Source organism: Pelodiscus sinensis, chromosome 3 (assembly GCF_049634645.1).
Source record: "Pelodiscus sinensis isolate JC-2024 chromosome 3, ASM4963464v1, whole genome shotgun sequence".
In the NCBI taxonomy this organism is placed as follows: Eukaryota; Metazoa; Chordata; order Testudines; family Trionychidae; genus Pelodiscus; species Pelodiscus sinensis.
The window spans coordinates 33,363,196-33,388,717 of record NC_134713.1 but is presented as its reverse complement, the minus strand read 5'-3'; the positions used below and the strand labels follow the sequence as shown (position 1 = coordinate 33,388,717).

Here is a 25,522-nt window from a genome sequence, read left to right as displayed (position 1 = left end):
TCAGTAGGGACTTAATAGATAATAGCAGCTAAATTCCCTGATGATTCCATCTATATTGAGCATGCTTTTGCCCAGGACTGAGCAAGGTTTTCCCTTCAATTGCAGGTCTGTGCTGCTGAAGGCCATGTCCTGTTCAGGCATCTGAACTGTCTCTCCTGTATGCTAAATGCCTTCTGTGTGTTAGGCTCAAGTAGCTGCCAGATTCAAATGCAAGGGGGACAGAAGCCAGACCAAAGAATAGATTGGAAAAAGATTATGAAGAGGGTATGACTGAGATTGAAGGTTGGCTGGGGATGGAGTGAGAAGAAAACTGGGGCTGGCTGAGCAAAAATAAACAAGCTGGGAGACAGGAGTAGAGATTTGGATGGGGAAACAATAAAGAGGAAGATGCAAGGGAGGAAGTGGTCAGTGGGGAAATAGATGTGATGAAGAAGAAGTATGGACAGATACAAGCACTGGCTGGGCAAAGAACCTGGGAAAAGGAACTGAAATGGGGAAACACAGAGACTGGATGAGAAGACAATGGAGGGATATTGGGACAAGAAACATGAGAGGGGGATGGCTGGAGACCAGAATAGGAAAAGAGACAGCCTGGACAAAAAAAGCAGGAGTGGAGGCAATTGAAGGACTGGTGGGGTTAGACTAAATCCTCTGGGGCAAATAGATTGGGATGCTTCGGAGGGAAGAAGAAGTGGCAGGGTATAAGAAGGAGCTTCTTTGTAGTATTGTAATTAATACTACATGAGCAGAAGCAGGGTCTCTGTATGTTGCACCTTTTCTAAAGCAGCAGCAATGACCTGTGGTAAATGCATTGTCCCTTTTCCCCCAGCATGTCTGTGCTTGCCTCATGTAGGCATGATGCCTCCAACCACTGTTGCTGCAGATAGCTTCATGAACATCATCATGTGGTTCACAGTCCAGCAATATCTCTGCCCACACTTTATTTCTCACTCTCTGCTTTCATTTGATTTTTTTTTATCTCCATGCCCCCTTGCTGCTCCCACACATCTCAAAGTCTTGAAGTGGAAGGGATTCTCAATAACATTTGAGTTGAGCATTCAAACCTGTGAATTTGGAGTGGATTTGAAATTAGGTAAAATGAGTTTCTCAACCCCTAGGAGAATTCACTATGTTAGACAATCTAGGGAGCAATCTGCCTTAGTATCTGACTCTGTGAAACATTTCCTGGGCTTTAGGGTTTGTTCTTCCAACAATATATGTAAGAATCTGAAGAAACTCCTAGTCACATGCTGGAAAGAATACTATGGGAAAGTAGGACCCTTCTTTCTCTCCCCACAATAATGTTTGGAATACGCCTCATCATGATCAGGAATTATCACCAAGTATTTGTTCAGTTCCAGACTCCCTTTCCATTCTTTCCTCCTTATTTTAAATATCTGTCCCCCTATACTATGTATTTCGTGTATGTTGAGGAATATCACATAATTATCCAATTCTGCAGCCTGTCCAGGAGCATAGTTTTAACCAAAGCTCTGGCTGCAGGGGAACAGTAAATTTGGATCAGTAACATTGCTTTACCAAAACAGAATATAGATATTTCTGAAGGAGTTTACAAAATTCTTGGTAGGACTTCTCCCTACATTCATAAGGAACAGTTGTATTATCTAGATTTTTAATTTTTTAAAATATAAGAATAGAGTAACTAACCATATATAAAGATATGTAATTGCTGTCAATATTAAAAGATCCTATTTCAGTATTTTCTTTATATTTTAATTAAATAATTCAACATAATATGTTAATACACTAATGTGTATTGCTTACAATTTTAACTCTGAATTATTGATAGGAAATCATTACTTTGTAGAGAGAAAGAATACAGAGGAATAGCAAAGAAAATTCTAGAAAAATATGGTTAAATGAGGCAATGTATTAGGCTGATAGTAGTGATACAAACCTGGAGAGAACAACGCAAACTAGTTCAGATTCCATAAAAACCTCCTACCTCTCCATACACATAAGCATGGACCTTTAATTATTTTTTTGGAAATCAACCTTCCCTGAGGTTCTGAAATAGTCAAGTACATTCTTTGCCAGTTTCCGAATCAGACTAATTTCATCAGTCTATTCCTACATCCAGCTCAGACTGACAACTTCAAAAGACTTGTATAGTTTAAATAAACTTTGAATAGGGATTCCAAAAATGTGGATGCTTATCTGAGGGGGACTGCAAAATTTCTGAAGTTGCCCATCCTTAACATATACTCTTTGCACAAAAAACCCCAAAGCAAACAAACAAACAAACAAACAAGCCAAAGAAACACACCTGTTGATCGACTGAATAACTGCATGGAACTATCAATTTCTGTGAAAATTCCAAGCAAGGTTTTGTTCCAATGTATTACCTAATACTTTTCCAAATAGCATTACTAGAATCTGTCATAATTATATATAATAGCTGAGCAAATAAATATGTAAACAGAATGATTTTGTTTATATCTTACTTGAGTTCTTGTGAGCTTGTGGCCAGCATACTTCGAATGCTTTTGTCAGCTAAGGGGCAGCCAGACAGACTGTAAGACATGGCAGGAGATCCAAATAAGTCAACCTTCTTAAAAGCTAAATGCTCCCAAACAAACACAACATAAAAAATAAAAATTAAAAATTGTAATGCGGAAAAGCGATGGGGCAAGTGCTGTAATACTGAATTTTGTAATATAGTTAACCCTCTGAATATATTTAGATATAAATGTTACTTCCCATACTATATAATGTAAATTACCTTTTTTTAGTTTTTAATAAATTGTAAAATGTAAAAAAAAATTATTATCCTGGGTTAACTACTGAAAAGAGTAAGAAAACTTTGGAATTTTTAGTAGTCTATTTAAAAATAAAAGACGTTTATACAACACACAAATTAGCATGCTTTTAATATCAACATATATTACTCAAAGGGTTAACACATAGTTCAACATTTTTACTTTGACAGCATTGTTGAGGTAAGCTGAAAACAATAAATTGAAAAGACAGAATCCACCATGAAAAAAATGAAGTCACACCTTCTATGTGAGGCGTAATTACCAGTCACATGACCACTCCCATCACACCCTGGTGTTGGACATCTGCCACCAAACAAAAACAAAAACAGCCAAAATAGTAAGTATGTTTAAAAAAATAAAAAAAAAAAACTTTTAAAAGTTTCATTGTTTCCAGTTTAGCTGCAATGACTGCAAGGGGATTTAAGCATCCTACCAAAAAGCTGCAGAATGAACAGCATCAAATGAAAATGGCGTCTCAATACAATATAGCATCATTAAGAACAAGCAAATACATGTTAGCTTATCACTTTACTTAACTGGCAGTTGGAAACATTTATATGCTGCAAATGTGTTGCATGCTCATACTGCAAGGCATATATGTACTTGTTTGTTTAAAAAAGATAGAAAAAAGGTTGAAAGAGAAAAAATAATTTCACCTCACATTATGCTTACGTTATTAAATCCTTTTTGCTCTCTTTGCATTGAGGGTATTTGGGTTTAGGGCTTGGGATTGTAACTTCACCAGGATACCTTCGTTCTTCAAGTGCCTCTTGGAAAGGATCCAAGTCTTCTGGCTGCAGGCAAGCACACAGAGATTAGTCCCACTTACGTGAGGCTGAAATATACACAAAAATAATGCTATGTACAGTTATAAGACATATCTACTCCATTATTCCCACTAAATCAGAACAAATTACATTTTACTTTTCCCCCCATATGCTAGATGTTCATATAGTATTTGTACATTTCAATGCACACTTTAGAACACATGAAAAAGAATTATATTATTTAATTAGAGGCGAAAGAGGCAAAAGTCAGATATTCTCTCTTGTATGGTATCTATTCCCAACTGTATCAGCAGCTGTCTCTGACAGTGAACTACTACTCTCTTTCACAGGAATCAATACTTTTTCCAAAGTCACGAGTTTTTACAAACCACAGCCATAGACAAACAAAGCCTAAATATAGTATATTATCCATCAAAATGCCAACTTCAGTAATGTTCTTAAATGGTTAAGCATTCCCCCAAAAGATGAATCAGGAATGATGTTAGCAACCAATTGCTAAACACATATATAGTGTCATAACCTAGGGCAAACCTCCGTGGATCTGTCTGGCAAAATATAATTTTGTAATTAAATTTACAGATGGAGTTAACCTTTTTATATTTGAAATTTAAGCATTAATTTCAGAAGTGAAGAAAATGTGGCAGAAAGCACTGATGCAGAAACTCCTGCAGATGGTGCTGTGAGCAATGGAAATAAAGAATTATTCTGCTTGTTTCAAGTCAATGTGCTATGCTGTATTTAATATCTCCCATTTCTTAGATGACAGAAATCCTGTCCCTAACTAGTCAATGGCAAAGCCCTCACTGATTTCAGCAGAAATATCACTTTATTGCATGTTTTAAGTTTACTTTTGTAATTCGTATCATCCTATATTTTAATTGGAGAGAGATATTGCTGCGTATAGTTGATAAGAATTCTAATATTATAATGGAGATCAAGTAAGAGAAAAATATTGCTATATAAAGTCTGGGATTGTAAACTCGTGTCTAGATTACAATGGGATAAATTTGGCTAACATGCTAGCAAACAAGAATTGAAACCTGACAAATTACAAACATCACCCTCCCCCCTTTCCTCCCAAAAAAGCAGCTGACATCTTTCAGGACCACTGTTTCAGAGAGGTGACTAAAAACACTTGCCTCATATTACAAGCTTTGAAACTTAAACTAAATTCACTATGGAGCAAGTTTTCTTTATTTACCTCTTTCTGTTTACAAGTTTATTTGATTGCTATGGTATAAAGGCCTTAGCATGTCTCCCTTGGACACCAAAGCTCTTCCTGCTGTTCTGAATGCATAAAGAATGTAGGATCAGGCCTTTTGAGAACAAAATTCCAGGTAAACTAAATTAATGGAAAAGTTATACTGTAGTCTGTTCATGCTCCTTGAGTAGATTTATGTATATAAACACACTTAAATATTCTGTCCTTCACTTTTGATTCTTAACCTGAGAAGAATATCTTGTCCTAAAAGCTGGTAAAAACTGGATACCAACATTGAAAAAAAGTTATGCCAAGTTGTTCAGATGAAACAAGGTAGATCTGGAAAATTAGAACATCTTCACGCAAGAAAATATTTGTTAACAAGACAGTGCTGTTAGAAAACATGATTCACATTTGTGGTTCAAATGTTGTCAGATGGAAGTTAGTCACTGATCAGATGTGTGCCAACATGATGTATTTTGAAAGATTAACCAAAAAGTCCTCTTGTCAGGAACATATTACCTATACATTGTGTTTCCTCTTCCTGTTCTTATTTTATAAATCTAATGAATTAAAACAGTCAGATTGCAAAGAGAACCCATAGTTGAAAAGACATACATTAATCTCTTTGGAATCATCTTCATCTATCCTTCTGGGCTTCATTTTAGTGTAGTCCACTGGCAAGTCCCAGCAGTCACTTTCATTCAGCTGGTAACACCGGTTATTCATCACAGCTTGTCGTTGTGGTGACATTGGTTCCAGGGGTGTCAAAATGGTACAGCAACCATCTCGCTGCCTCTGTTTGTTCATACTTAGATCCAAGGTTCCATTTTCATCCACTTCCATATCAGGATTCTGTCAAAATAAGAGAAATATTATTAATACAGCTTTTGACTATCAAACCATCACTTCCCTGTGTTTTTTAATCTGATTGCTTAGTAGAATGATAAAAGGCTTTATCATGCCAGTATAGATTATAAGCATTAAGCCCCCTCCCACACATAGCATGATTCTGTTACACAATATTAATGCTGTTAAAGTAGATTCACTCATATCTTCACAAGAGGCTAATCTGATATTTGGAAGAAAAGGGGAAATTTCACACTAACCATCCCCCCAAAAGCCAGATGCAAAATTTGACAGTGAAATGAGAAATTCCCAAAGGTATTTTCTTGTTGCTATGTTTATATCCCAGATTTACTCCTTGACAGATTAGTCTAACTGAGTTAACATCTGTATGAGTCTGCCTACTTCCAGTCCTTCCAATACCTAGTTATGTAATTAGAGCAATAAAAATCAGGTAGCAAGCTTCATCAGTTACATCAAAAAAGCAAAATACTTTTCTCTTCTGACACTAGTAGTTAATGAGATAAAAATCTTACTAAAACAGGTCAGTTTATGCTGTGTTTTCTACCTTCATATTATGCGAAAATATATCCAAATTTCAAAATGCCTACACCACAGACATTAAGATTTAATATATCTTAACTTTCCAAAGACTATCTATATAATTAGCTGGCTTGGGTAAAAAAGCTAGTACTGACATTCCCTGCAGTGACTGAGGAACTGTGAAGTATAGGGTGAGTAGGTTTTGGGGGAGGGGGGGTTGCTTTTGCCTGGGAAATAGATCAAGAATCATTCACTTCAAATCATCTTCCTTTTTCTCATCTTCTTTCTTTTCCCCGGGGAGCGGGAGGGCATTTAGAAGGGGGATGGGGAAGCAAAATACACAACCAATCCTTAATTTTTCAAGAGTAAAACACTTCAACAAAAATTAGATTTCAAAACTGCTGTGAATACTGCCATCTATTCAGATGTCTAGCAGATCTTTCCTTCTGAGCTAATAAGAGAACTGCAGCAAGACACTGAATGAAAATCTCTTGCTTTACTTATTGTCTTGATAGGTCATACAGTATTATTCTACACAAATATGTTTTGCAATAGTTTATTCCTGATTATTGCCCTGTTATTAATCTAGTCTTGATTATTGTATTTATCTTCCCAGATTTGCAGTTTTTTTTTTTTTTTTTGCCACATAACATTTTAAGGTTATTGCTCAGATTTTTCCAATTCCTGATGGCACTGAGCACAATCATGTTTATTTGCATGCCACAAAGACATTTTCCTCATCTATAGGATTAAATCAATTAATGCAAAAGGAAGCATTTGAAAACAATATTATTAACCATACTGAATTCATATAAATTAAGATAATTACTAATAACAACTGGTAAGACTGTTAGCTCATTATAAATGATCAAGGAGCTTTACCCAACAGGAAAAAACCTTTTGTTTATCTGGAGAAGAGCAGAACATGTCTGCCAGCTCAAAAGCTATTCTATAAGCACAATAAAACTGTTCCCCCTTCACTGCAGATGTCTATTTAGCCATCTAGTGGCCTCCTATAGGTAGCACTTTATTGGTTGCTGATGTATTTTAAATAATCATTTCTCATCACAAGTCAGAGTCAAGGTTTAATCTGGTTACAACAAAATAAAAAGATTTGTGTAATGTTTTAAAATTTGGATGACTTTGAACAATGCTACTGTTTTTCTTAATACATAAACGTTAACATCAAAATCTTTTATACTTTATTTCAGTGTTACCATTTAATCATACATTTTAGTAACACTTTATAGATCATTGGTGATACTGCATTATTACTGTTCAGCAATTCAAAAGTTATCTGCACTGGAGGATTTTTTATTCATTTCAAATGTATTATTCATCTATTTGAGAGTGTTTATACTCTGGCTAGCTAAGACATTATTGTGTACAATACCACAAATTTTCTTTGTACTAGATCATAAAACCTTAGGGTTTATGTGTGATTTATACATGAAGTTACATTATTAAACCATCCTCTATTTTACAGTTATAAATCAGATAGTGGTTAGTAAAAATTCTATACTGCAATTAATACTACTTAAGCAATTTCAGTAGCTTTCATAGTTACTAAAAACCCCATCAGGAAGAGAAGGATTAAAACAGAGAACAACACATTTTATCAGCATCATTTTAACTCTATACACTGATCTGGATTTCAAGAGTTACTGAGGAGTAATTTGCATCTTTATCTTTTATTTTGCTCCTTTAGCAGAGTGCCAAATTTTTGTTCATTCTGAGAAAAAAGATTCAGCAAGAGGTATTAATGTTACTCTTGAACCTGTCAGGGCATAAATCTCGTGCAGTACAGAGGTTTGTATCATCATCAACAAACAGAATTGCTCATTTTTACCCTGGCACAGAGATCCTGAGGTTTAGTGGAGAGGTTCTGAGGCATCTCCCTGCAGCGAGTGGAGAGATTCAGAATAGCAGTGGCAGCCATGTGTGCTGCCTCCATGTCATGAGTATAGTCAAAGCTGCTCTTGCTGCAGGTACTGCTGGCACTGCTGCCTCCACCACAACTCATATTGCTGCTGCTGCTAGGGGCATAACTGCTTGTTGTGCTGCTGGTTGGGCTTGAATTCTTACAATAACGCTTTGCTGTGGGAAGAAATATGACAAGGATGACTCAAAAGTACTAGCACATTACATAAATGACAAGAAAAACAATCTGCTGTGGGTGAATTTTATAATGAGCAACAGTAACTGATTACAAAAAGGCAACAGCAACCATGCAGGTATTCTATGATTTTGTATGTGAGTTCTTTATACAAGCAATAGGGTGTGTATTAAACAGGCCATTAAAATAAATCTGGAGGTTGTGACTATATACTGTAGTGACAAACAGGCCAGATTTAACACTTTGCAACAAATGCCAACAAAGGCATAGGGAAACCCTGCTTTTGTTCCATAGCAAAAGTTGCTTATATATTTGTATGGGAGCTGGGAAGTGTTTCTGTCACCCACTTTTGTTAAGCAGTGGGCATATAATGGTATGACACTTTAGTGGTATTGCACCAGCAAATTGGGCTGACGTAAAAATTTCAGATTCACAATGGACCTTAGGAATCCCATTCACTGGAGCTAGTGGGGATCAAGCTCATTGGGAAGATAATGTACTTGATCTCTGGACCAGAGTGCTAAGCATATGTCCTTGGCAATCCCAAACTGACCAAAGTGTTCCTCCATTCTACAATAAGGGCAAGTACTGTGCTAGTCATTAAAAGGGGAAAGAGGAGTAAATGAAAAAAAAGGTGGCCATACAATGAAGGGGCAAATATTGTCCAGATCGGGGGTGGGGGGGGGGGGGCAGGGAGGGTAGGGGAGGAGGGTCCTCACAGGCTAAAGCAAATGTAACATATACAGAAAAAATATTAATTTAACGGTGATTTTCAGAAGAACTAAGAACCAAAAGCTTCCTATTGAAAACAACAATTTTGTACACGTAGCACTTCTGATAAAGGTTAAAAGGATGAATTTAACTATATAATGACTGACACACTCTGTAAGAGTCAATGGATTCAAGAAATACCTACAGTACTAGAACAGGCTTAGACATGCACAGTTCATTCTCATCATCTTCATATAGAACAGAACAATATTGATGTTTTAAAAATTAATTTTAACCTTTTATACCCATAGGAATTAAAGAACCACACACCCACTTCTCACCCAAAACAAATACCTCAAAAAGGTCTATTAAACCTAGAGTGCTCTCTTGTTTTCATATATCCCACAACCAGATGTCAATGTAAGCAGTTACATGCACAGTGATTTTCTTCTTTAAGACAGAGTTCTGTATTGTGCAAAAACCATACTGAACAATATAATAAAAGTGTTACAATGCCATGTCATTGTGCTATAGACTATACACATAATTGTTGGACAGAGATCTATATAAAGGGTCAACACGCTAGTTAGCTCTCTTACTCCACAGTTTCAACCTCTTCAGGTCTATTGCAGCAAACATACATGCAGTAACCTGCTCCCTAGAACACAACCCCTTTATGAACTACATTCTGCCTGGAAAAGAAGAACAGGAGAATCTGAGGCAGAATTGATCTTACACTTCTTACATCATCCCTTTCATTTGTACATATTTAGAAAAGTTAATGAAGTCATTGTTTACTATAAGTGAAATAAAATGCTTAAATCATAGCAGATGCTGGAGTTTTCTCAGGAAATCCATATAATACACAGGCATCATTTTTAAACTTTTTAATGAAATGGAATGTTTCTTTTTCATTAATTTTCTTTTTGTTGTGAACTCTTAGGTCACTGCTATTTTCTGCATATTCACAGATAATAATCCCATAGTTATTTCTCATAACGTATTTTACACCAAATTTCATTCTTAAAATAGTAATCAATACTGGTCACTAAAAACTGAGCATTTATCCATGGTTGCAACATTCTGGTAGCCAAGATACTCAACTACTTCTCTAAACTTACAAGAGGAAATAAGTACAGTATCTCAATACCACTGTGTTAACATAGTAAGTGATGACTCTTAAACAGCAATCACTTTGCACACATAATTTGCAAAATTAGCACTATGTTTCAAATGAATGAATAACATGCCTTTTCTATAACTTACAAAAGAAAAATGGATCCATATTATATATTATAAAGCTGATTAAATTTAAATTAAATATAAGATAATATAAGACAATATATAAAATAATATATCTAATATATCAATACGGGGAGGGGGAGGAAGAGAGAAGATGGGAGAGGAAAGCAGGAAAGAGAAATAAAGGGCAGTGAAGGACCAGTCATAAGAAACTCTCCCGGGTTCTGACACATACTCCCTCTGTGGCCTTGGTAAAATCACATGAATTTTCGGCTTCATTTTCTCAATTAATAGAAAGACAATCATAATGTTTAATCTTAGGTGTGTTGTGAAGATTAATCAATGATTGTGAAACACTTTGAAGGTTAAAAGCATTATATCTGTGTTAAATATATGTGAATGGTTGTGGTCGTTTTAGTCTGACATTAACTGGACAATTTTTAAACAATTCATGAAACCTGGGTTATCTATGTCACATTAGTTTGGGAAAAAGAAATTCAGGATTTCTGTGTATAGTGAATCCAGATAAAGTAAAATCCATCTGTAGGCAAGGGGAATGGTAATGAAACTGTCCAAATAAAGAAAAAATCCCAAACACATTTTACAATTCTGCTCTATATCTAAACTGTGGTCTGGTGCATTGCTGTGGTGCAGTGTTGTTTGGACTTCTATAATCCACCTATGCTTTGTAGCTGCGTGGCAAACCAGAAAGCAATCTCTTCCATCAGTGACAACTACATAGCCCTTAGGCAGTGGCTCCCACCCATGCCATTTCCAAGAGACACAACCCTGTCTTTCCCCTAATGAATAACAGATAACAAATGATAATAGAGGGGTCAGTCCTTCTCTAATATCCCAACAACTCCTCCATAGCTAAGTATGCTGGGAGTAGCATAAGCCATCAAAATTAAGGGATGCATGCTAGGATTGTAAGAGAATGAGACACAGTTCCATCATCCTCTATCCTCAGCACCACCAGCCTTGGTACCAGTTTTATTGCTGAAGTTAACCATAACTCCAACATTTCTTCTGTACCTCATAGGAACTCTTCAGGGACTATGTAGCCCCAGTGCAAGGAACTGAGAAGTTAGAATTCAGAGATGACTGCTTGACAATTTGTGGGGAGAGGAACAAATTGGCAAAAGTTTCCCACTATCCATGAGCACTTCCCAACTGCAAAGTCCTGTGAGCTCCTTTGGACACTGGGTCTAGCTGTTCCCACCATTACTGTCATATAAAATAAGCCCAAAATGTAACCCATTATGATGTTGTCCCTAAAGGGAAAATAAAGCCAAACAATCTTCCCCTTCCTTATAAGATGATCCCTCTGTCCCATCACTGGGGCATCATAGCCTACAACATACGGAGTCCTCTCCCTATTGAATTCTTAGACACACACACACAAAAATCAAGCATAGTCCATGCCACTTTTAACCATTTATTTGCTGAATATATCAGCCCCAGGACATTTTTTCTGATGGTCTATGACAAAGCTTGGTGCTGCCTCAAAATTAAAAGATTAAAACATCAACTGATTCATTTTTCAGACCCTTAATACTACTATACGTATTTCTGTTTTCATCTTAGAATGTTAAACAGAATGAATCTTTGATTAATTACCAGTCTCCCATTGAGTTCTAGGCTGCTATCAAATTTCTGTATAATACCTCTTCTAAACAAAAATTTCTTCCCTAATGTACACACTGGGTTAATGCTATATACCTCCCAAGCTAGCCTCAAAATCCTATGTGAATGAAAAGGGGCATATTTACTGAGTCTCACATATCTAAAAGTGTTACCATCACCCCATACTCATTCTTTGACTGAGTCATTGACATCCAAAGCAAGCTCACCTCAATATTATTTCAAAGACAAAGGGGTGTCAGTGGTTCTCAATCTGTGGCCCATGGACCATTTCAGGCCCAATTAGCACACAGTTGCTGCCCATGTGACATTCTTAAGGCCATGCAATTAATATATATATGTTGTGTGGATGCGACCCACATCACACATAGGGTACATCTAGACTACATCCCTTTTTCGATAAAGGGATGTAAATTAGGCACTTTGACATTGCAAATGAAGCCGAGATTTAACTATCTCGTGCTTCATTTGCATAATGGTGGCTGCTGCTTTTTTGAAAAAAAACAAACAAACAGCAGTTTAGATGGGAATCTTTTGAAAATAAAACCTCTTTTCGAAAGATCCTGTACTCCTCAAAAAATGAGGTTTACAGGATCTTTCGAAAAAGGGTTTTATTTTCGAAAGATTTCCATTTAAACTGCCGGGTTTTTTTTTTTTTGAAAAAGCCCCGTTTCAAAAAAAAGTGGCAGCCACCAGTATGCAAATGAAGGGTGGGATATTTAAGACCCGGCTCCATTTGCAATATCGATGTGCCTGATTACATCCCTTTGCTGAAAAAGGGATGTAGTCTAGACACAGCCATAGAGAACCACCTTTGTGGCCCACAATGGTCAATAGGTTGAGAAACACTAGTATCTATAGATAGTAGAATAATTCCCTATCATCCTTTCTAATTTAGGGTCTAAGTCTGCAAAACCATTTAAGTATATGCTTAGCTTTAAGCATGTTCTTAGGTCTTATTCACTTCAATAAGATTTAAGCACATGCTTGAATGTTTTATTAAATGGGTCCACAAACAGAATACATTCTTGCTGTTCACTCCAACACCCAAGAACATGATCCCTAAACATACACATATTCATAGAAGGAGTGGATTATGATTTCCCCTTCTGCAAAACTAACAGAGCATAAACCTAGTAAGTTCAATTACTCGTTCAAACCTGTTGACTTAAATGGTATAACTTACCAGAATTTACCCTATTTCTCTATTAAGTTGGGACTTTGAGGGTGGGTAGTGAAGGGTTTAAGACATGAAGGCATTTATACTCAGAAACAGTTGCCTTCTCCCATCCTCTTTATTAGGAAGAGACAACCTTCCTGCTGCTCTTATAGGAAATCTTGACTATCAAAAACAGGAAAGGTGGAAACAGCAGTGGTTACAATTTCCTCCTTCCCCACACATATACTTTTCAAATTCGGAATCTGTTTTAATACAACAGAGACTGTTCCACTAGCCCACACTTATTTTGAATTCACTAAACAAAATCTGATACCTGTCTGGGATTTCAAAGGCTAGTCAGTGAGCAATCCCAAGTACTTCAACTTGTAAAATGAATTTATCTGGAAAATTAACATGTTGCACCAGGAAAAGTGCGAGGGAATGCTGTGATGTTGTTCTGATAAGTTTAGAATATCAAAAAAATGGGACAACTCCAGCCCTTCATTCATTAGCTATAGGGGGTTTTGTTCCCTGATTCAATTCCTCTCCCCTGATAACCGCCTCCTCCCTACCCCCATCACACTTTCTTTCCTAAAAGGAAAAAATAGCCTCAGAGATCAGTGTTAATTCTACTTTCAACCAAATCCTGGTCTTCTTACTCACATGAGTTCTCACACTGATTTCACAAGAATCCTCCTGTGGATAAGGTGAGCAGAGGCCCTTAATTAACTGACAATTGGGGGAAGGGGGAGAGGCTGCAATGCAATGAGGTCAATGTTTTTTCCCTCCTCATCCCTAGAGAGCAAGCACATTACATTTATGACTTTCCTTAACTACTGTACAAACGCAAGAATCCTAACGCAACCCATGGAGCCAGGTCTCACACATGGCAGCATAATACACTGCTACTTTGTCACAAGGACTGGCTCTACTATTTAGTTTTTATTGCAGGCTCAATACATCCTAAGGTTTGAATAGCTGAAGATATTCTCTTGTCAGTGCAACAGTTCTGCAGCAAGCACCATATAAAATAATGTTTTTTTAAAAAAGGTTTTAAAAAGTAACTTAAACATAACAATGTCATGCTGTGATTAGCATTCTCCTTAATACTGTATGAACATGAAGTATGCCTTATTTTTATGAAGTTTACATACACAAACACATTAACTGCAAACTTGTCTCTCATGTATAAGAGTGTGCACCTCCTACCATCATATCCTTTGGGGGATATATCCCTGGATTGCACCTTGGGAGCTATGGCTCTCTTGCCATAGGCATGGTTGTCATAACTGTTATATTCAAACGAAGTCTTAGAGTATTTCTCTAGTTCCTTGGCCAAGTTGGAGCGGGGTGTGGTGGTGGGGACATTGTTTCTGTAGCCATACTGAGGGATCTCCAATTGCTTAACAAAGCACATGGGCCTAGAAATTAAAGATATGTACAGTTTGTTAGATGCAGTTCAGTTTATTGTGTCTGTGCATAATTTATAGTTCAGATTAGAAAATCTGAGTTATTTATTGCACTCAAGAGACAGCAATATATTATTATTATGACTATATTTGTTTGGTTTGGTTGTTTCCAGCAGACAAACAAAATATATTTTTTTAAGCAAAGCTTAGGATAAATGAATGATAATAGTGCTAAATGTATTCTGTGACTAAAAACACTATAATTGGTGAAAGGTTCTATTTAAAAAATACATAAGGTTTTCCCCTACCCCATGTAATTACATTATATAACAATGTACTTTCAGATGGTGGAATAGAGAGGGATAGGCAGACCAATGGAAATGTTAGACAAATTCCTTTAGTTACTGGAAGTAAAAAAACAGCACTAAGTTCTCCACTCAGCTCATAGAACTTTCTTTGAATTCTGCTGAGAGTATTGACACGTGGTTTACTGTCAGAAAAGAAGCTGGGGTTCTCACCTCTTCAATATAGAGTTCACACAGAACTTGGGAGAGCCGCAAGAGGCAGCCACATGATCAGTCTTGCCTTTGAACTATCATCCAGTCTTTCTGGCTCCTGCTGCCTCCCTGCATACAAAGCTTTGGCATGAACTGTGACTCATGGGGCTGCTCCATGTGCCACCTTTAATAGGTGGGTCCCACAGTATCATTAGGGATGGAGTGGAAGCTGATATATACTTGCATCATCTAAAATTCCCTTTCCCTGTGAGTTGAGGGGAAGGAGAATTAGGAGAAAGCCCAACTGGCTCCCATGCCCTGTGGTAGGCCTTTTGAAGGCTCAGTGAACAGGAAGCTGTAAAGACCTGTACAAATTCTCCTGAATATGGATGCAGAAGCTAGCAGCCCACAGTATGTGAAGTATGCAAAATGAGGGCTAGATCATGCAAGCCTTACTCATGTGAGAAAGTATTGCATGACTGGCCCTTAGACAGCAAATCCTATGAGGGGCCGAGTGTCCTAAAACTCAGTGATTTTATCAGGGGTTTAGGAAGATTAACTGCAGACTTGGACATTCAGTACCACTGAGGTTCAAACCCCTTTTCTTCCCCCTCAAATATAACAATGATGTAAGGAAGGGGCATGCTAGGGTATACTAAATTAGTTCCAACTAGGAAAGCCATCGTGCCTAGCTGCCTAATGAAGTGGAATACAATAATCAGCCAGAAATACTAACATATTCTTAGTAGTTTGTGTTTCTGGATGAATTAATTTTCATAGAGTTTAGTCAAGAGACTGAGGTGTAAATTACCCAAGAAATTATATAATTCATACTGTACTCTTTGATTTTTTTTGTATGTTAGGTTTCTTTGGAAAATTTCTCTTTACTTTTCACAAAATACAATGGGCCAAATAGTCAGTGTATCCCAATATAGTTTAGGCTCATATAAGAATATAATACAATTCCCATAGGATACGTCTGCACTTCCTCCCTAGTTCGAACTAGGGATGCAAATGTAGGCGACCAAAATTGCTAATGAAGCGGGGATTTAAATACTCCTCATTTTTTGAGGAGTAACGTTAGTTTGAACCAAGGTTTGAACTAATGCTTCCCGGCACACACTTTCACTTTGGAAACAGCTGTCGAATGGCGTAACACACCGGTGAGATCATGCTAATGAAGTGCATGATATTTAAATCCCCGCTTCATTAGCAATTTTGTTTGCCTGCAATTGCATCCTTAGTTCAAACTAGGGACCAAGTGTAGACGTACCCATAGTGGATATTCAAAACAAACCACAAATTTTCGGCAGAGCAAAAATCCTATCAATTTGACTTTTTTAGTGAAGACATTCTGCATGCTGGTGGGATGGAGATAAGTGAAAGATCAGCTCATGGAATTTATATTTGAAACACATAAAATCCCCAATTAATTGCTGCATGTGGCATTTACATGATAGCCCTTAGGACGTCCATCTTAAATTGATCCAAGAGTTAAAGGTAAAATGGATGTAGTGACTGAGAGGACAGTTTTACTCAGACTGCCCATGAAGATCTAAAATACATTACAGACCCAGAGGCAAAAGCAAAACTGCCAAACAACTATTTAAGGAGTTTGCTAGAGAACAGCATGGCATCCGACTCCTGTGACTTCTCTCTAAAGAGCAGTGAAAAACTCTGCATTTTTGGATTGTGTAATTCTGAGGAGTAAAAAACCAACAATAAGGTCTCCTCTCAACTGAAGATTTGAGGATTTTGCTCAATAGATATGTATTATTATTATTATTATTATTATTATTATTATTATTTTAAAGCATCGTCTTTGAGTAAAGAATCTGGGACACTGTCTGAAAAAAGTGAAACTGGAACTTGGGTCTAGACCAGATAAAGCCACTGAAAACTCTTAGGAAAAGGAAAACAAAATCGAAATGCATTACATAACAGTACGTTTTACTGATGTAGGACAGAATTCTGTTTTCTTAACTATGAGATCACAAGGGTTTAGAAAATGCCATCAAGATTTGATGAAGCACTAAAAGAATATTCAAAGAAAGATGTTGATAACAGAGTAAAAAACGTTTGTTATAACTCACTATCAAAATGTAATTCAAAATGATAACCTCACAGAGAGAAATTTAGGGGAGGTCTATGAAATTTTGTGTGGGAAGTTGAAGAGAGTCCTTCAAATTCTCCCATAGAGAGAAGATGATGTGGCCATCCAAATCTCCAGTTATTACAATATTCATGGGGAAATTCTGCAGCTCTTGGGACATCAGTATAGGTCCAGTACCTTCATGCAGAAATCCGATGCCTCTGCACTGCTCCCTAAACTCTTAGTTCCCCCAGAAGACACATTTTTGTCCACTCACATCTGGACCAGTACTAGGGGCATGTAGTAGTACAGAGCTCCATTCTGCACAGGACAAATGCTGAATCCCAAATGCATGGAGAGAGATGATTAAGACAGATTAGTTCAATCTCCTCCTCCCATCAAAACATAAGCCAATGGAAAGGGATTTCCATTCCTTTAGTCACTTCTGTGGGGGAAGGAGCAAAACAGAGACAATGAACTAACCCTTAAGTGTTTTTGGCACCTGAACTCGATCAGTTGGGGTTTTTTTGGTGCATAAATAGCGATTCTGCCAATTTAACACTGAAAATAGGGCTTCTGGTTTTCATTTAAACTGATATTTACTAGTAAAAGCCTGCTGAAGAAAACAAGACTTACCGGTAAATATTAGTTTATTCCCAAAAGATACCAACTTTTTTTCACACTGTTCTTAGACTTTGCACTCCAGCAGTCAGCTTTACACCAAACAATGCCTAAGACAAAAATGAGCTTTTCAGGCTTTATATATATTTGCCAAAATAATTACCAGTCCACCCCCATGCAAATTTGTTGGGAAATAAATGCTGAGAAAATTGATCCAGAAGCCCTAATTCTAAACTCTTCTTTAAGGGGTATATATATGTATATACAATGTATATAGATATAAATGCTCAGATTAACTTAATGTGTGATGAATTTTGCATAGTATTAAGTATTATAGTGATTTCTAATACCTTAAAACCCGATCTGATGCCTGGTTTGATTTTGACACATCACAGCTCTGATGCTTCTCTTGAGCTTTAGCGAGTTTCTCTGCTGCAGCAATAGGACATCCAGAGAGGCTGCAATTACAGAAAGGAAATTTAATTGTCTTGTCCTGAGCAGTTTCACATTGTAGCATTGATCCAATTACTCCTTCTCCTCCTTAGTTAGCAGGAGGAAGAATATGGAGTAAAAAAGTTCCCAGAACTTTTTCTGTCATACATTTCCTCTAGAAAAGACTTCATGTCTTTGAGCAACATTCTGCTTTCAAAGCTGAATGGATGATCTCACATCCAATATTCTTCTCTTCCTACCGTACATAGGCAGAACTCGCATGGATGTCAATTAAGAGGCATTCAGGTAGGAAGAAGAGAATATAAGCCAACATTTACCCTGCAGCTTTGTTAGCAGAACTTGGCTCTTTTGTTTATACACATTTTGTCACTGAAATGGTTGATGAAGATTATTCAATGTCAACACAATACAGAGGAAATTTTGTGCTGCTTCACACCTCATTCAGCCTCATTAACTTCAATTAGTTTGTAAGGGGTATAAAACAGTGGACAATTTGTCTCTAAACCTATAACAAATATATATTTTTCTTGCTGTTTATTCATGAAGTTAAGCCACTAAAGGCCATTCTAATCTAGATAATGTAACATGAAAGAAACAAGACGTCTGGATTTGAGCTCTAATTTACGAATGCTGAACTGTTTTTGATGTGATAGTAATAAGTCTGTTTCTGCTAGAAAATATTTAGAAATGTGGAAAATAAATATCCTGTTACCAGCAGATGGTGCTCTTAGTGAATTTGTAAAATCCTGTGACCTGACAATGGAAGGGTCTTTTTCTCCTTATTGTCTGTTGTAAGTTTATGTGTCCACAGTTCCTTGCTTTCTCCACAGGAAAAGATATTAAAGTGAAAGGTAAATCAGTGCATTTTGTGACACTAGTTTTAAAGTAGAGACAGAGGTGCCTCTCACAGGGCTCAGCTTGAAATATTACTCAGGCCTAGAAGTTTCCCTCTCAATGGAAGAAAAAAAGGAGGGGGGGGGGGGGAGAGCAGAAAAATGCCCCAAAAGCTGCAGAAAGAGGTGAGCAGAATGCTTGCACCTCCTCCCTGGGTGCCCATGGCAACCTCTCTGTCTCTGTTCCATAAGGGAAAGGTTTGGGGGGGGAGCGCTACACAATTTCAGATTAGTGCTGGCCACTGCTTTCCAATGATATGCTTCTCTTCAGACACCAGGGATATCCCAACAGATATCCAAACAGAAGTTAGTGCTGCTGAAGCCAGTGAGTTCCCTCCAAAGCTTTTGCTGTTTGTGCTGCATGACATCAGAGGGAGGCATCCAAAGGCTGCATAGCTCCAGAGAAGAAGGAGGTTCCAAAGAGATTGGTCCTCTGCAAGGGAATCCAGGGAGCTGAGCTGAGAGCTCTTGCTGAAGCCAAAGCTCTGTAAGTGTGGAGGACCATACCACCAGTGTTCTCTGGGTCTCCTAAGCCATCTTGTTGCAGTTAATGTTAAAAGGAATTCAGTAACTGGAACTTTAAGTAATTTTCTGTGCTCTCTGCCCACCTTTTCTGGGTTTTGCCATTCAGTTACAATACAGACCTCAATTTCCTTATGAAAACACCATAAAATATAGATAACTTTTCTATAGATATTTAAAAATAATCCCCTAGGTTATAACAGAAAATAAGACCCTTTCTATTGGATGGTTAAAAACCCTCTATATTAAAGTATAATTTTCTATGAAATTCTATTGCTTTCTTCATTTTGAAAAATCAAAAGAACTTTTCCATACTGTTTCTTATTCAGGCAAATTTCTCATTAAGTTTTGCCAAAATATGGACTTCAGGTTCATGGTAGAAAATTTTTATTTATTCATTTAAATTCGTTATTATTAAAGTGAAATTTTTTACATAGTGTGAAGTCATCACTCATAAAGATGGACATTATATGAACAGTAACTCTGTCCTGGTCTTGATCATGTTTGTGGTCTTTTTACTTCTTCTACTACTTTCTATTTAGGGGTCATGCTCTTCTTTTATTACAACTCTTGCTAAGTTAAAAAATAAATAAAAACAAGCAAGCGATGCTTAAAATGTATCTTACATGAATCAAATTAATTCTGCACAGAATATCTTCAGATTGTAAAATAAATTTAAGTATTTTATGATGCAAAATGAATAAAGCACAGTATGCACCATCGGTCAGCTTTAAAACACAAGAACAAAACCACACACACGTATACACACTCTCAGAACACACTGCCAGAAGTGCTGCAGCTCTAAAGAGTGTTCTCTCTAGACTATAGTCCACTGAGGGCATCCTTACCTTCTGTGAGAATTCCTGTTGCTATTTACGTGGCCCCGACCTGTGCAGCCTGGTGTAGGACACTTAAGAACATTTTCATGCATGGCAAGAACTTGACAAGGAGAGTAAGAGAAAACAGCAGCGTATGAAAGCAAGAAAAAAAATCAAGTCCCAGTATATTTGAAACCATTAAAAAACCATCCAGGATTCATTAATGACCAGCATTCCTCAAAATACATGTAACCAATAAAGTCTGATGAGGGAAGAAGGTGTTGTGACCTTATGCTAATTAACATAGGTAACACTGTACGGTGAGAGTTATGGAGATTACAGATTCTTACAATTAATGTGTCTCTGGTGTGATGGTGAAGTAGGAAAACCCCAACATCCTCTCCATACATAAATGCTGAACACTGATCAGCTCAATAGCAACGGGTGAATTGGGAACAGCCCAGTAATAAAGTGTGGATTGCAACTGTGAAATGCAGTTTTACACACATGTAGTAAATCCTGAAAGCCAAAATTTGCTCCCAGTGATACCAATAAAAAAAATGAGGTACTCCAGATTTACATCAGTACAACTGAGAGCAGAATTTGACCCTAGTTATGAAAATCAATTCAATTTCACTAGGGCCCAGTTCTGTGCACAGTCAAATGGGTGTAACTCCTATTGTAGTCAATGGAAGTTACCACACATGTAAGCATGGAGTCAGAATTGGTCCCCTTGCCATTTTTTTACTTCTGTATATATCATATATTCTCATAAATAATAAGGATGCAAATTGAAAAATAATATGGAAAAGAAACTCCTAAGCAGTAAGCACTAAGCACTTTGTAAAGTTGAGGGCTGGTGGAGTGATTAACCAGGTAGCACTGGCTTAAGTAAGTTGGGTGGAAAATTTCCCAAAATTTTTTCAAGGCAACCTCTTCTGAATGTCAACACTCTTGGTATAGTGGGCCAAATTATTAAAAGTTTTTGTAAATCTGAGGTACATTAAACAGGAACTTGACTGAGACCTTTCCTTTTCTGTGACAAGAGACATAACTGAATCCATGTCTCCAGAGCTGCGTGGCTAGTGCATTAACATACAGAACTACTAGGCCACTAAGCCCTTCCAAATGGCTCCCATTTTATTCCCACAGGATGCACTCGTGTAGTCATTAGTTCTCACTCAGGCAAGCTCTACTCATATCAATGGGTGCTTTGGCTGAGTAAGAATTGAATAGAAACCAAGCAGACACCTGAAGATTTAATCCATAGATACTAATTCAAAGATCATCATCACCACCACCATCACCGGCAGTGTATTAAAATGTGTGCAAATGCAAAAGCTTTACTCTAAAATTCCTGCTAGTCATAGCTGTTCTTGAAACATGCTTCACAAGGCCAGCATAACAGGAAAATGAGTTAAATAAATAAATACACAAATAAATAAATAAATACAAAGATGAGCTCACCTTTTTCATTTTAGCAGCTATGGAACATGCAAACAGTTTAAAGCTATATTCTTCTTTGATTTACAACATATTCTCAAGAGTTTAACTTCCATCATTTACAAAAAATGTGAGAGAACTTTGAGCACCTGAGTAAATATTTGTGCTTCAGAAAATTACATATCTTGCAAAACGGGAAAAAATGTATTCATTTAATCACAGATCAACCAAGATACCATGAGTTTCCCTAAAAATACTTCATCACCTTAATTTAAGAAAGAGCAAACCTGCTATGAAAGAGAAGAATCTATGTTGCTTTCTCTCTCTCTCTCTCTCTCTCCGCTAATACACTTCTAGTGAATCAGGCTGACAGTTATTAAGGAGTAAGTCTTAGGTTTCATCTACACTGCAGGAATAAAGTAGAATTAAGCTATGCAACTTCAGCTACATCAATTGCGTAGCTTAAATTGTAATAGCATAATTTAGCTTTTGGTGCTGTCTACACAGCAGGAAGTCGAAGGAAGATTACTCTTCCTTCGATTTCCCTTGCTCCTTGTGAAATGAAGGTTACAGGAGTCTGAGTAAGAAGTTCTCCAGCTCACCATTATTTTGAAATAATGGCTTGTTGTGTAGACACGCACTGTGTTATTTCAGAATAATTTCAGTTATTCCAAAATAACACTGCTGTGTAGATGTACCCTTAGGGATCTGATTCTCCTTTCACGTGAATTGGTTTTATACCAGTGAAAATTTCATTGGGTCTGATTTTTCTCTTCATTGAAGCCTCTGGACACCTGCCCAAAATGGGTGTTAAATGTTGTTCTTCTGATTTGGATGGTTTTGTGCCTATTTTAATTTACATATTGCTCCTCAATATGCAATACAATGGAGAAACAGGCCCACAGTATTCAGACTGAAACTCTTGTTTTACACCAGTGTAAGAAAGAGAATCAGACCCTAGCCAGAGCATTAGCAGGTATAAATGATTCAACACGGATCAGTTAGCTTAAGTGGAACTATTCCAATTTATGTCAGCTGAAGATTTGCCTTAAACTTTCAAGCTCAAATCCTCCTTTCTTTTCCACAAGTGCAATTTCCTTTGACTTCAGTCTTCACAGTACTCATGACTTTAAGGGAATTTGCACCCACATAAACGACAAGAGAATATGGCTCAAAATCCTGAACAGTACTACTAGATAAAGGGCTAAATTCTCTCTCTCTCGCTCGCTCTGTGTCTCCCTCTTTTTTATAATGTACATTTCTTCATTATGTCTCCACATAAATAAATACATAAATAAAATAGGCGGTGAGATTTTCAAACTTGAAAGCACAATTATTCCTGCACTAAACAACAGTGAAGGTTCATGCTGTGACATCAGCGCTCAGAAGTAAAAGCAGTGTGGTATTTCTGGAAATTATTTCTCTGCAGACTGAAGGTGTCTGTTTAAAAATAACCTACCATTCTCAGAATAAAAAGAATACAGCTTTAAAGGTTGTTTTGTTTAATTGAAAAATTGGTAAAGATATGAAAATGATGGAATAAAGAAAAAATATAGCACAGACATACCATACTATAAAATGGATACCAAAAAAAAAAGGTATAAAAAGCATGCTAGAAAAATCTTTGGAGTTTTATCCCCAGTTTCCATGAAACAATGTGGACTTACTTTCTGGAGGGACCCTATCTTTGTGTGGGCATCCTGACAAACTGCGGTGATGGGGGTAAAGCCCCGTTACATGGCCAGTTCCATCACACCCAGGGGTAGGACATTTGCTCTCTTTCTTTTCTGTTCTTGAGGGATCTATAATTTACAACAAATGTGTCAAGTGAATTATGCTTTCCAGATTTCTGTAAGAAGGCTCATTTAATGTTTTAAGTTATTCTTTGGTAAATGTTCTTAAAAATACCAGAAGAAAAAACTGCTACTTCTTAAAACAATTTTGTCACTTTCATCCCATGTTATCTTCTTTTCATACTGCAGGCTCCTATGATCACAGCAATACATATTCATTGTGATTGGGTCGTGACCTTCTTATAGCAAAGCCACACCACTGACAATCAGTACTCTGCTGGCAAGCATCTGCTTAAGAGTGTAAGGACACTCTGAAACTGTTGGCAGGTTCCCCCTTTCTTTTCAATGCTATTTGCCTGATGTATTGAAGCCTGCAAATGTACTGTCATAGCAGTTCAGTCTCTTGAGGTTAGCAGACCCAGCTCCTTAGCGTATAGATTCAATGATTCAGCCACAACTATATTCTTAGTCAAAGGCACTCTAAGCAGATGATACCGATTTCCCTAAATTCCTTCTGAAGTAATAGAATACAAAAGTACATAAAAGCATTTTTTTCGGTTAATAAACCATCATGGGGTAAACGATCTAATCAGATGCAACAATCCCCTATTTTGAATTTGGGTCATAGTCAGGACTCTATAAAGTTTTTATATTCGTAAGCTTTAAAGATTAATAGTCTTCTATAATGCTGTTTGTTTCTTTGTTCACAAGTCAACAAAAGGGTCTAAGTAGACTTCTGTTCAATAAACTATTGTTTTGTGCCAAGAAAATAATGGAACTGATGTTGAAAGCATCCCCGAACTAGAACTTGAGCATATATTTCATCATTTTGTTTCCTGTAACAGAACATTTGTAAAGTAACATCCTAAGGCTTCCAACTCAGCTTGTAATAGAAGCTACACCACAGCATTTGTAACACTGTTCCCCAATTTTGGAAAAAGGAACTGATTTATACATTAGTGATAGAAATGTAGCCGTGTTAGTCTGGGGTAGTTGAAGCAAAATGCAGGACAATGTAGCACTTTAAAGACTAACAAGATGGTTTATTAGATGATGAGCTTTCGTGGGCCAGACCCACTTCTGATCTGAGGAAGTGGGTCTGGCCCACGAAAGCTCATCATCTAATAAACCATCTTGTTAGTCTTTAAAGTGCTACATTGTCCTGCATTTTGATTTATACATTAGTATTTAAAAAAAAAAGTTCAAGCTATTCTGCCTACAAAGATGCTCTCATCCTAAGCTAATAGCTAAAAGCAAACATCATCACCCATTTTAGTTTTTCTATCAATCCTGAATTCAGAACCCAAACTGATCTATCATCTTTTATGTATAATATTTTATGCTGCTCCTCTTATTTCTTTGCTGTGGGATTTATGCTCCCCCCCCCTTTGGAAATAACATTTTGCTGTTAGGTTTCTATTAAGTCTCACGGTAAAATTCAGCCCTGTTTGAGCATATACAACCCAGGGACCTCCAGGGACCCTTTCAGTACTTCAGTACTTCTGGGTACAATCTGCTTTTAGTAAATAAATTGTACATATGTCCCAGAATGTACATTCAGTGGCAGATTTTTATTTTTGTGCTCTCATGTAGTTGTTGTATATTCCAAACTTTTGGCTTAGGAAAAACTCCTTATCACCTGTTGATTGCTCCTCTGGCATGATTTCCACGGTTAACTTTTATGATCACACTTTAAATTTCACTTTCACAAATGCATTTCTAATTGCTAATATTTTATTTTATTTTATTTGCATGTATGCCAGGTGCAACATACCTATGCTTTATGCCATTCAATACTAAATGTATTTATTTACAAAATGTCATTTTAAAAACTCTGTCCAGTCATATAAACATCACAAAAACCCTGTGAAGTAGTAAATACCATTCTCCCCAGTTTATACTTTGGGAAATTGAGACAAAGACTTTTAGCAGTTAAACGCAAGGACACAGA

At 36.9% G+C, this 25,522-nt stretch overlaps 1 protein-coding gene across 9 annotated transcripts in view; it reads right to left on the bottom strand.

Moving 5' to 3' along the window:
- Positions 1–25,522, bottom strand: part of MYT1L (myelin transcription factor 1 like) — a 426,396-nt gene that overhangs the window by 84,403 nt on the left and 316,471 nt on the right. For 6 of the 9 annotated variants that reach the window (XM_075923549.1, XM_075923552.1, XM_075923548.1 and 3 more), the window contains exons 9-17: positions 23,446–23,580; positions 20,366–20,456; positions 18,000–18,107; positions 14,240–14,451; positions 8,008–8,255; positions 5,388–5,624; positions 3,453–3,574; positions 3,021–3,083; positions 2,466–2,534 (exon numbers count right to left, since the gene is read on the bottom strand). In XM_075923549.1, coding sequence (XP_075779664.1) covers positions 2,466–2,534; positions 3,021–3,083; positions 3,453–3,574; positions 5,388–5,624; positions 8,008–8,255; positions 14,240–14,451; positions 18,000–18,107; positions 20,366–20,456; positions 23,446–23,580 — 1,285 coding nt within the window. The remainder of the gene's footprint in view (positions 1–2,465; positions 2,535–3,020; positions 3,084–3,452; positions 3,575–5,387; positions 5,625–8,007; positions 8,256–14,239; positions 14,452–17,999; positions 18,108–20,365; positions 20,457–23,445; positions 23,581–25,522) is intronic. The other 3 variants (XM_075923554.1, XM_075923555.1, XM_075923557.1) reach the window with 2 other exon arrangements.